Source organism: Chiloscyllium plagiosum, unplaced genomic scaffold (assembly GCF_037043375.1).
Source record: "Chiloscyllium plagiosum isolate Xiang-an unplaced genomic scaffold, Cpla_swu_hap1 HiC_scaffold_10, whole genome shotgun sequence".
NCBI lineage: Eukaryota > Metazoa > Chordata > Chondrichthyes > Orectolobiformes > Hemiscylliidae > Chiloscyllium > Chiloscyllium plagiosum.
This window is the reverse complement of record NW_028270148.1, coordinates 69,759,246-69,772,215: the sequence shown is the minus strand read 5'-3', so window position 1 is coordinate 69,772,215 and position 12,970 is coordinate 69,759,246. Positions and strand designations below refer to the sequence as shown.

Here is a 12,970-nt window from a genome sequence, read left to right as displayed (position 1 = left end):
TTTCAGATAATTGGTGTTCGGATAATCGAAGTTCCTCTGTACTCCCTATATTTCATCAAATTATAATTATACATCCTCAGTCTTTATCTCCAGCAGTATCTTTCTAATAAAGCAAGAGTCTGAGAGCCAAGATACTTTTTACCTTGGTCAAGTATCCCATCATGCAGCATTGATCTTACTACTTCCACAAGGTTAGACCCATCCTGTTTGAACAGGTCTTTTCTAACCAAAAGACATTCCAATTGTCCAAAAACCTGAATCCTTGAAAATACACCAGGTCTTCAGCCATTGATTTATTTCTCTTAACCTTTCGTTGCTTCCCTTATTTGAGTTTGGCATTGGGAGTAAACCAGAAATGACTATTTTGAAGGTTCTAGTTTTTAATCTACTTTACCTTTTAAATTCACTCTGTACTACTTTAATCTTTCCCCTAAAAATGTCATTCCTACCGATGTATACAATGATTTCTAGCTTCTCAATCTCACCTTTTAATGTTGTGCTTGAAATGTTTGAGGAGAAGCTTGAGCTCGTTAAGCTTCTCTGTCCTTAAGCAACATCAAAGAACAAAGATGATAGCTGCACTGTGCTTATCCTTATCTTGAATTATTGTAAAGTGCAGAATGTAAACAAAGTTGTTTATGTCACTTTATAAGTAAAGGCTGACTGTTGAGCTCGAGAGCTCAACACAAGGCCCTGAAGATATTACCTATCCTTAATCCTAGTGCCAGAGTCTTATGAGGAGATGTTGAGTCGCTTGGGAATTTAGAACACTGAGCTAGACAGATTTTTAAGTAGTAGGGGAATCAAGGATTAAGAAGGCAATGCAGCAAAGTGGAAGTTGGGGATTATCAGATTAGCTACGATCTCATTGAATGGTAAAGCAGACTCAATGGGCTAAAGGCCCTACTCCTGCTCCTGCATTTTATAGTATTATGTTAAGTTGCTGTTACGTGATGCAAATGCGAGATTGATTTAACATTTTGCCATACAACAAGAAATATGCCCCTTGACTGAGAACTGCTGACCAACAAAGCTTGCTGTCTGGTCATTTAACTGCATATATAGACATAGTAAAGTGAGACAAGACATGAATGGTGCGAGTATGCAAATAGGTGCTAAATGTGAGAGTGCAAAGAGATCAAGGGAAGCTGCCTTGAAATGCAGCCTGGTCAATCCAAGTTGGGTGCTTGTTGCTGCATGTAAACTATCCTTATGGCGGCTGTTTAGAGCTGGTTGCTGATTCATCTTGCAATGCAAGTCTGTCCTTTCTCAGCAGCCTGCAAGTGTGCTTGAGAGGGGCCAGGATAGTCAACGAGTGGTTGGCAATATTCTGATGCCAATATCTGTGGATGAAGGGTGCACACAAATCATGTCCTGACGCTCTGTTCGTTCCTGACCAACACAGAGGCTTCTTGCAGCCAATGGCAAGCGGAAGTCACCAGGCCCCCCACTCTGACTTTCATGTTGATAATTCTCAACTTCTGTTTATTTGGCTTGGTTGATAAGACATGAAACTTAATATTAGTGAGGCAAGTTGTGGAATTAATAAGGTGTTCAGCAACTATAAACCTTCTCAATTGGCAACTGGTGCTGCCCAGTAAGAAATTCGCCTAGCCACTCATCAAAAGCGTTAAAACATTGAAGCGAGGTACTCCTGGCATTAAGATATGCCTCTTGTTCAATTCTGCATATATCTTGTCATAACCCACATTGCTCATACCGTACAAGTTTCTGCACATTGTATCTGAAACCCTCTGTCCCAGCCCATTAAAATTTTGTGCTTCAATTAAATCACCTCACATTCTTTGTTAAGGTAGAGAATACAATCAATGATAATGGGGCAGGACAATGGCTCAATGGTTAGCACCACTGCCTTACAGCACCAGGGTCCTAGGTTCAATTCCAGCCTCTGGCGATTGTGTGGATTTTGCATATTCTCCCCAGTTTGCACAGGTTTCCTCCCACAATCCAAAGATGTGCAGGTCAGGTGAATTGGCCATGCTAAATTGTCCATAGTGTTAGGTGCATTAGTCAGAGAGAAATGGGTCAGTGTGGACTGGTTGGGCCGAAGGGCCTGTTTCCACACTGTAAGGAACCTAATCTCATTATAGGTTGTCTAGAGAAAACATGAAGAAATATATTTGTAGTGGTGGGAGAGTGAGTAATCAGAGAATACTAACTTAAGGATATTGGCAAAAGAACTGGAGTTGACTTAAGAAGAAGGTCTCTTAAGCAATGACATGTTATGTTTTGTAATGAAGGGTAACATGACCAGATTCATTCAAGGGAAATTAGACAGTGCTTTTAAGGGAGGCAAATTTAGGGTTGTGACGAAATGGTCAAGGATTGGGATTAATTGGGTAGCTCTTTTAAAGATTTAGCACGATCAGACTTATGACCTTCAGTGATGTAACATGTTCTATGTTGCTAGGGTTAGTGAGTATTTTGATTCTGTAAAATATTGATGGAAGAGCTTCTGAATCTAAAATCAGCAACTAAAGGTAGCTTCCATCCACATTACATTTGACTTCATCATGTGGAATTAATTTCAGTAGTCTTGGTCTGGTTTTAATTGAAATAATCCCACAAAATTTAATTAAACTGACCTGGAGAAGCCACAGGGATGTGCAAATCAGGAAATAGCAAAATCGTCTTGGTGCTTTAAGTTTTGTGTTGTTAACAGTTTGTGACTTCTTATTGTGTAACTCTATCCCATTTCATCCCCCATGGATATAATTTCATATCTGTCCTTTATCCCATTATAGGGGAAACAGGAAGAGCTAATTTCTAGAAACCACCATTTTGTATTTAGAAAAATAAATGATTTTGAAATGTTGAATGGAAGATGGCATTTTAATATTCCTGTGCATTTCTGCTTTTCAGGGAAAACCTTGCTCAATGGGAGAAGATAGCACAAGCAAGTCAAACCTCACGAGATCAGGGCCAGGCTGCTTCCTCAAACAACGCTTCTATATAAATTGAGAATTGATGGAATTGGTGCTCTATGTTGAATGCTCCACTCTTAAGTGTTTGATACTGAATTGGGAAGAGACCTGTTACTGTAGGTAATACAATGGCATTACCTCATGAGTTCCTGACAAACATGGCTCCCACTCTAGCTAACAATACAAGTCATTTGGAGGAACAGTTTTTAAAAGCATCAGATCTAGCTGCCTTAGCAATTCTGTTGTGTTTGAAAATGACTGTTTTTTCAAAGACAGCATTTGCTCTTTCTTGTATGCTGTATTGCTGTGGCCTTAATATTTACTCTGAGACAGGCAGGTACTTTCCATGTTATTTTACACTTGTGTAGCACCTTCAAATGTTCTGTCTGGGTGTGATATTATTTTCATCAAAGTTTACATATTAGTATGAATGCTACAAGAAGATAGAATTAGACTGCATTATAGTAGTTGTGGTCTGACAGTAACAGATATTGTTGAAATACTAAATACTTGAACCAATGACCGCATGCATCACTGATGCCAGTTGCAAAAAATACTAACATTTCACAGCCATTCCCAGGTAATCGCTACTTTTAAGGGAATGGCAAAATATCTGAAGAAATTCATAGCCGCATCCCTGTTGGGGATGTAAATAAGGCACATTATGGATTACAAAACTACTTTGAAAAGCCAGGTGAAGCAGTGCATTTCACCAGCCCTAAAATACACTGGTTAAGGCACTTAGTTTTCCATCATGAACTGGAGCAGTAGTTGTGATGAACAACAATAGAGTGAGTCTGGATGTAAAAAAGATCTGAACTTGAGTTTGGTAAATAATTTACGAAAAAAAATACTAGTGATCATTTGCTATATATCTGAACAGATATTTATTGGTTTATTTGTCTCCAAGAATGTAATGATGGCAAGAAAGAACAAAACAATAATAATGCAGTAAAGAATTCTCTAAGATCTACTTGTCTGCATTGGTGATACGGACTACAAATTTGTTAAAATCTTTTCCCCCTCTTTGTTCTTCAATGGGTGAGGCAATCCAGAGATGGAAGTAGAAATTTGCCATTTTAGTCACTGAATGCCATTCTTGAGTTATATGGGGTGTCTCAGTATAGGAAGCACCAAATGATTTGCATAGATGCTCTACAGTAAACACTCCACCAGTTAATTATACCACCACAATTATTTTTGTAGCTAAAGTAGTTGTGTTATTGAATCCCAACCAGAAGATCCAATATCTGAGTATGTTTCATCTGACCCTAGACTTAAGAAACCTACTAAAGCAAGAAGAGGCAAGTGTGAAACCATCTGACTGTCACACGAGAAGTGAACTTCCTGTTAATAGATCAAAAGTTAGTGTCAGTGTGATAGTGCCTGCACAGGAGACTTCCTCCAGAAGTGTCTGACTTTTATGTATTCATCATTCACTTACCTGAGTATCATGGGGCACTTATAAATGACAAGACAACAGCACCTACAAATAACTACTGAAATTGAGTATTAAGTTTGTGCAGTTAAAATATAAAAGTACAATTTATGTTCACTAGTTGATTAGATGAACCTATTGGAGTAAACCAGAAGTACCCACTCCCTAAGACTTTATGGCCCTATGATGTCTAACACTCCTGAATGATGCTAACAAACTTTGCAAAAGAAATATTGGCAATATGGTCTGGAGAGAGATTTGCACCCTTCCTCATCTTCTGATAATTAGAAAAGAGAAACATTGAAACTAATTCACACATTACATAGACCATTAGGACAATCCTTGCATAAATAACTTGCGATTATTTGTATCGACACATTGATCATTTCATCAATGATATGATATGGAAATATACCTGCGAAATGAAGGAAATCTTTCAGATTGCATTGAATCATCTGAACTTCATTTGCATCCCTTATAACCATTGTGGAAAACCATACCATTGAGCTGTAAGAAATGTAATGGACCTTTGAAAATACTTCTAATATTATAGTATATTGCACTAGTCTATTCAAGATTCGATCAATACTAGCTTTAGTCTCTTCTGGAAGTTGTAGAGGATTTTTTTTATACTTTCCGTGTGCTTATTATAATGGAATGCTTTGTGTGCATGTAATATGTACAAACAAACTGGAACTTTGTAGCATATTAGCAATTATGCCTGCTGCCTAAGCAGCTTCAACATCACATGTAAATACAAGAAACTGCTGACCATCCACTTAAGTTTTATTTTGAAATGTCATGTTTCAGTGTAACAAATGTTAATATTTAGGCAACTGTACTGTAAGTGATTTTGGTTATGTATATTTACAATGTAACAAGATGTTACTGTAAATTAATTTTTACACTGAATATAGTACATTTGATTTTTAAAAAGTCCAAAATTTTGGATGGGCTTTTCTATTACTAGAGAAGTAATTCCAGTGTAGATACATGTCAAGTAGTTATGGGATATCGTCTGTAAGAGGAAAAATATGAAAAAGACTGCAAGTGCAATAATTTTGAGGTGTCTTAATTTTTGTTTATAAATTATAAATATTGTATATCTTCCGTAAGTTTTTCATCTATTCATTTGCAGTCTTTGTATGAAAAATATTATGCTCATGTTTGTACTATGGAGCATTTAAAACCATTTATTATATCTTTATTTATAAATAAATGCTCAAACTACCTAACTACAATAAGGCAATACCAGAATTTCCAGTAACCGTATAATTGCTGACTAGTGTCAAGTATAATAGTGCCCTAAGTTTCCCATAAAGAAAACCTCATGCAGTTCAAAATCAGTCTAACGCACAAATGCATTTTGAACTCTCTAAGACCTTTGCATTTATGAGCTGACGTGGCAGATTATTTTAAATATGGTTTCTGTTGTAAATCAGTGTTTAATTAATTTTAGTTAATATTCTTTGATCATTACTAGTTTAACTTCCCTTAATGGTGACCACTTAGCATTATAAACAATTCCATGAAATCTACTTAACCTTCAATAGTTTAGGATTTGCATCTGATATTATTCTTAAACAAGAGGACTGTTTTTCAGACGAGAGGCCTGTGACCAGCAGTGTGCCACAAGGATCAGTGCTGGGTCCACTGCTTTTTGTCATTTAATAAATCATTTTGAATGTGATTGTAGGAGGTATGGCTTAGTAAGTTTGCAGATGACACCAGAATTGGTGGTGTAGTGGACAGGGAACAAGGTTACCTCAGCGTAAAATAAGACCTTGATCAGGTAGGAAAACGGGCCAAGGAGTGGCAGATGAAGTTCAATTTGATAAATGTAGGGTGTTGCATTTTAATAAGCCAAGTTGGGGCAGGACTTCTACACTTAATGTTAAGGTCCTGGAGAATGTTGCTGAACAAAAGAGAAGAGGGATGCACGTGCATTGTTCCTTGAAAGTGGAGTCACAGGCTGAAAGGGTGGTGAAGAAGGCATTTGGCACATTTACGTTCATGGTCAGTGCATTAAGTTTAGAAATTGGGATGTCATCTTGGAGCTGTACAAGACATTGGTAAGGCGACTTTTAGAATATTGCATACAATTCTGTTATAGGAAGGGTGTTGCTAAACTTGAAAGGGTGTAGAAAAGATTTATAAGGATGTTTTTGGCACTCAAGGGAGAGTCTAAATAGACTGGACTTCTTCCCCTTGTCCATAGGAGTTTTATTTATGAAGAAATTGAGATTAAATCTGAAACGCATAATACAATACATTCTTTTGTTGCTAATGACGTATATAGAAAACACAACTACATCCTTCTAAAGGTGACCACAACATCTCCTTGTTTTCAACTGAGTAACTCTTCCTTGCAAATAAGCATTCCCATATATCATCATGATTATTTACACACAACAAAATTACAAGCTAATAATCCCTTAGATTTATAAATCCCTAAAATATAGTGCAGGTCTGCTTTTCTGCCGCAACGTAGTACCTGTTATAATAACGTGATAGTCATTTGTGGGGATGTCACACTTGTATGTCGCAATGGATCTTGTTCTGCATGTAAGGGAGTTACACGACGGTTGCAAATTTATTAATTCTTTGATTCAATCTCTTTCATCATTGAATGTGATAACTTAGTTTAACTTTGGTGCTAGATAAATCTTGTTTTCTCCACACAATTGCTGAGATGTTGAATTCAAACCAGTTACCTGTGAATTTATTTTTCCAATACTTGTGGAATGTGGGTGTCACTGGGAAAGCATTTGTTGCCCTTGAACCAATTGACTTTTTGGGTTATTTCAGAGGGCAAGGAAGAGTCAAACACATTGCTGCGTATCTGGATTCACTTGTAGGCCAGACCAGGTAACAATGGCAGATTTCCTCTCCAAATGGACGCATAGGTGTTTAAAACAATCAACAATGATTACATGGTCACCATTAGACTGGCTTCTATTTCCAAATTTTATTGAATTCATATTTCACTATTTCCATGGTAGGAGTCGAACCGTTATCTTTAAAGCATTAGCTGAGACTCTGGATTACTAGGTACTAACAAAGACTGGAGATGCTGGAAACCAGATTCTGGATTAGTGGTACTGGAAGAGCACAGCAGTTCAGTGCATTATCACTTTCTCCTGACATGGTAACTCTTCACTTACATTCCTGTCACACACATCTTTCATCTTTCCTGTCTTGTTTTATTTTCAAAAGCTTTTCCCTGGTTTCTGAAAGGGTACATTGATAAAACCTAAATAAGTTTGTTTACAACTGCCTTGCAAGCTAGAGTTCTGCAGGTGATCACTTAGAGGTGTTAGCATAAGATTTGGCTTTACAATGTTGTTCTGTCTACATTTCAGAATTTAATATTCAAAATATAAATTATTGTTTTGACTGTGTTGTTAGATCTGGGTAGTGTGGAGAAGAGGAATTGTGATCTATTCCTGTTTCTGTCACACGCATGTTTGGTTTACCAATAAATTGAGCATCTGTATCTGAAGTTATTTCAAATGTCCCAAATCAGCTGAAAATAGCTGTTAGATAAAGCACAACTGTAGCACACATTATCATGCAAGTTACATTAAGAGATATTTGGAAAAATAATCAGCGACAACTAAACCATTGATGTGGAAGAAGTTGCAAATAATCTTGACCCAAGGTTACGTTGGAAATTCATATGGTAAAAGTAATTCCTTGAGCTGATTTGACATGTGTCCTGCCATATTCGCAATTCTTAACTGTGACTTGAATATCATTATTCATACTCAGCTGCTAGATTCTCTCTCACAAGCCTCCAATGATTCAGGTATCATTGGCCTTAAAGACAACTCCCTGACATATGCCTAGCTCATCCCGAAAAGCCCAGAACAGTTTCATGCTGATGGACATACTGAATGTAGGCTAGTCATCCTTCAATAAGAGTTTTTCAGAGTTCCTGCAGTATAGTGTCTTTTACCACCAACCCCCCCCCCCCCCCCCCCCCCCCCAGTAGTGGGCTGAACTTTGCCCTGATGAATTTTGTACCTCAATATGTAGAACAACTTCAAGCTCAGGTTGCTCTGTAGACTAACAGGTACATCTGGGGTCTTCGGAATCTGGAAAACTTACTAAGTTTATTGGATTTGTCCATCAAATTACCAATTTATACTGAACCTCACAAGCTCTGTATCTTTACAAGTAAACATAACAGTCTCAGTTGTACGTTAGTCGATAGTTTTTCTCTGATTCTGGACTAGTATTCCAGAATCTCAGCTAATGCTTTAAAGGCAACTTTAGTTATTTACAACTGTTAAAGTGAATAACAGTAAGAGTTAAATAAGGAAAAAGTAATAAGCAGATTTCAATTAATGATTTGGCATCACTCAGAACATTAGGACTAAGCAGGGAATGTACTACATGCCCTTCACTGTTAATCTTGTAAAAAGATCACTTGAAAGTGGAGAATATGTGACATGATCTTGAGATGCTGGTTTCATGTGCAGAAGTGATTTGTTACATCTGAAGTAACGAACATGAGGGAGTGTATGGTAAAAATGCACTGAAGAACACAAGGCATGTACATCGACTTGACAAAATGGTTATATTCTAAATGATCATGGCATGGCATATAATCTATTAGAGAAACTAACTTTATAACAATCCAAGTTGTACTGGTGAGAGGAGGGTAAAATTAATGTAAAAAATAATTTTGTTTGGAACAATTGAAGGCCAAATGGGGAAAATACATAAGAAATGTCCACAGGATGGATATAGTAAAGGGGGAACTGCTAAGACATTGTTAAGTTCATTTGATGTAATAGTTAAGGCATTTGTGTTTAAATGCTAGTAATTAAGAATTAGCAATAATTTTTGTAAGAGAGGATTCCTGTGCAAAGTTATGTGTGGGTACCATCAAAAGTAGATGGTGAAGAGGAGAAAAGAAAACCTTGAAAACAAATTGAAATGTTGGGTGCAGATTATCACGGTGTGCTACCAGTTTCAACAGGTTAACATTTACAGAGTTAAGTACAATTTAGGAGTTTAGAGATCAACAGCTCTTGTGTGATATAGAAGCAGAGGTACAAGGCAAATTGGCTGAGGGACCCAGTGTGGGTTCTGACCCGAAATGGATGGAACTATACAAAGTCATTTTGACAGTGATCCACGTGACTGTATGGACATTCAAGGAATGGAATTGGAAACACTGGTCACAGCTAAAGTATGTTATTCATTCATTTTTCATTTTCTCTTGCAGAATTAGTCTTGACTGACTGATAACAAACAGGACAGTTATTTGTTTAATTTGCAGAATGTTGTTTAACACTTCAATACTTGTAGGATTGGTGTTCTTAACAAACAAGAGGGGTACTGCCCAAAAACACCCACACTATGGCTTGGACTGTAATACAGCACACCCAATGTGGAGTTTAAAACTTAACATAGGACACTGAGAGTAACAGGAGGACAGCAAGTAACCATGCATTGCAGAATAGGTCTAGTTGAGTTCAGAATGGAAACAACAAGGATTTGACACATTTGGATAATTGATGGGGACTTTGGAAAGACTGGATTACTTGTTAAGTTCCCATATCTAACTAGACGATTGTTTTTGAAAAATACGGTTTTGACCACAAAATTGACTTGTGCTAATTAACATACAATATTGTATGGTAATATACACCAAAAATTGATACCGGTGATGCTAAGTATCTCAGACAGAACCCTGCCCAATGGTGCTCAGCTCATACTCAAACACTGTATATGACCTGGATGCATCCATTAAACAATAGAAACAGCTCGGTTCAACAATGGACCACTGCCAATGGCCCAAGGAAAGCATAGGTTACAGTGTGACCTGATAAATGATGCCACAACAGTATTTAGTACTGGAACCTGGATTGTCAATTCCATTGATTTAACTAATCTGCATCAGTTCAAGAGAATCATAGAAAAGGGGCAAGATGTCCAATAGGTGCAGACTAAGACCTGAAATAAATAGTTCAGAGTTTAACCACTGTGCTGGGGTTCTTGTGGGCAATATTAATACATTAACTGAGATGGATAAAAATACATTTCAAATTATACAAGTAGAAGAAAATGTTTGCAGTACCTATGGGTTATGGATACTTGAAGGATAGAGTTTCACCCGAGTTCAAACATAAACAACTGGTCTGCTTTAGCAGCTGGTCTAATTGAAACCCTAGGTGAAAGTGAGGACTGCAGATGCTTGAGATTAGAATCAAGAGTGTGGTGCTGGAAAAGCACAGCACGTCAGACAGCATCTGAGGAGCAGGAGAGTCAATGTTTCTGCCCACTCTACCTGGTTATAGTACCGTGTCACAATTCATTTTACCTACATCATTATATCACTTAATCATAGAATCCTTAAAGAGCAGGAAAGAGGCCAATTGGCCCATCAAGTTGCATCAACCCTCCACAGAGCACCCCATCCAGACCCTCACCCTTTTCCTGTTACCCTGCATTTACTGTGGCTAATACACCCAACCTGTATATCTTGGGTCTGTAGGAAGAAACCAGAGTACCCAGCAGAAACCCACACAGACACAAAAGAGAATGTACAAACTACATACAGAGAGTTATACAGCACAGAAACAGACCCTTCAGTCCAACTCATCCACAACGACCAGACTTCCCAATCTGACCTATTTGCCAGCATGTGGTCCATATCTCTCTAAATCATTTCTATTCATGTACCCATCCAAATGCCTTTAAATGCTGTAATTGAACCCACCTCAACCACTTCCTGTGGCAGCTTGATCCATGTACGTACCATCCTCTGCGTGAAAATGTTACCCCTTTTTAAATCTTTTCCCTCTAACCTGAAACCTATGCCCTCTGGTTTTGGACTTCCCCAGCCTTGGAAAAAGACCTTGATTATTCACCCTGCGTTGCCTCTCATGATTTTCAAGAGAAAGTGAGGGCTGCAGATGCTGGAGATCAGAGCTGTTGCTGGAAAAGCGCAGCAGGTCAGGCAGCATCCAAGGAACATGGGCCCCAGCTATGACTGCCTCTTTGTAGGATATGTGGAACAGTCCATCTTCCGCAGCTACACTGGCACCACCCCCCACCTTTTCCTCCACTACATCGATGACTGTATCGGCGTTGCCTCGTGCTCCCACAAGGAGGTTGAACAGTTCATCCACTTTACCAACACCTTCCACCCCGACCTCAAATTCACCTGGACCGTCTCAGACTCCTCCCTCCCCTTCCTAGACCTTTCCATTTCTATCTCGGGTGACCGAATCGACACAGACATTTACTATAAATCTGTAGAGATACCTAGACTATACCTCCTCCCACCCTGCCCCCTGTAAAAACGCCATCCCATATTCCCAATTCCTTTGTCTCCGCCGCATCTGCTCCCAGGAGGACCAGTTCCAAAACCGTGCAACCCAGATGGCCTCCTTCTTCAAGGACCGCAATTTCCCGCCAGACGTAGTCGACGATGCCCTCCACCGCATCTCTTCCACTTCCCGCTCCTCTGCCCTTGAGCCCCGCCCCTCCAACCGCCACCAGGACAGAACCCCACTGGTCCTCACCTACCACCCCACCAACCTCCATGTACAACGTATCATCCGCCGCCATTTCCACCACCTCCAAACGGACCCCACCACCAGTGATATATTTCCCTCCCCTCCCCTATCAGCGTTCCGAAAAGACCACTCCCTCCGTGACTCCCTCGTCAGGTCCACACCCCCTACCAACCCAACCTCCACTCCCGGCACCTTCCCCTGCAACCGCAAGAATTGCAATACTTGCACCCACACCTCCCCCCTTACTTCCCTCCAAGGCCCCAAGGGACACTTCCATATCCGCCACAAATTCACCTGCACCTCCACACACATCATCTATTGCATCCGCTGCACGCGATGTGGCCTCCTCTATATTGGGGAGACAGGCCGCTACTTGCGGAACGTTTCAGAGAACACCTCTGGGACACCCGGACCAACCAACCCAACCACCCCGTAGCCCAACACTTGAACTCCCCCTCCCACTCCACCAAGGATATGCAGGTCCTTGGACTCCTCCATCGCCAGACCATGGCAACACGACAGTTGGAGGAAGAGCGCCTCATCTTATGCCTGGGAACCCTCCAACCACAAGGGATGAACTCGGATATCTCCAGTTTCCTCATTTCCCCTCCCCCCACCTTGTCTCAGTCAAATCCCTCGAACTCAGCACCGCCTTCCTAACCTGCAATCATCTTCCCGACCTCTCCGCCCCCACCCCACTCCGGCCTATCACCCTCACCTTGACCTCCCTCCACCTATCGCATTTCCAAAGCCTCTCCCCCAAGTCCCTCCTCCCTACCTTTTATCTTAGCCTGCTGGACACACTTTCCTCATTCCTGAAGAAGGGCTTATGCCCGAAACATCGATTCTCCTGTTCCTTGGATGCTGCCTGACCTGCTGCGCTTTTCCAGCAACACATTTTCAGCTCTCATGATTTTCACCCAAAGCTGGAAGTGAACCTAGATGTCTGGTGCTGTGAGGTAGCAATGCTGACCACTGAGCTATCATTCTACCCTTTATTCTGTTTAAGGTACTAGCCAAATTCTTGTGGTATCCCTTAACCTTCTCACTTC

The 12,970-nt window shown here is 39.9% G+C and overlaps 1 protein-coding gene across 7 annotated transcripts in view; it reads left to right on the top strand.

Annotated features, from left to right (window-relative positions):
- pde10a (phosphodiesterase 10A) overlaps positions 1-7,658 on the top strand; it is a 488,240-nt gene extending 480,582 nt beyond the window's left edge. For 3 of the 7 annotated variants that reach the window (XM_087991439.1, XM_043696099.2, XM_043696102.2), the window contains one exon: positions 2,884-7,656. In XM_087991439.1, coding sequence (XP_087847565.1) covers positions 2,884-2,977 — 94 coding nt within the window. In that variant the 3' untranslated portion in view covers positions 2,978-7,656. Of the gene's footprint in view, positions 1-2,883 lie in introns of all 7 variants that reach the window. The other 4 variants (XM_087991438.1, XM_087991437.1, XM_087991435.1 and 1 more) reach the window with 2 other exon arrangements.
- The last annotated feature ends 5,312 nt before the right edge of the window (positions 7,659-12,970 follow it).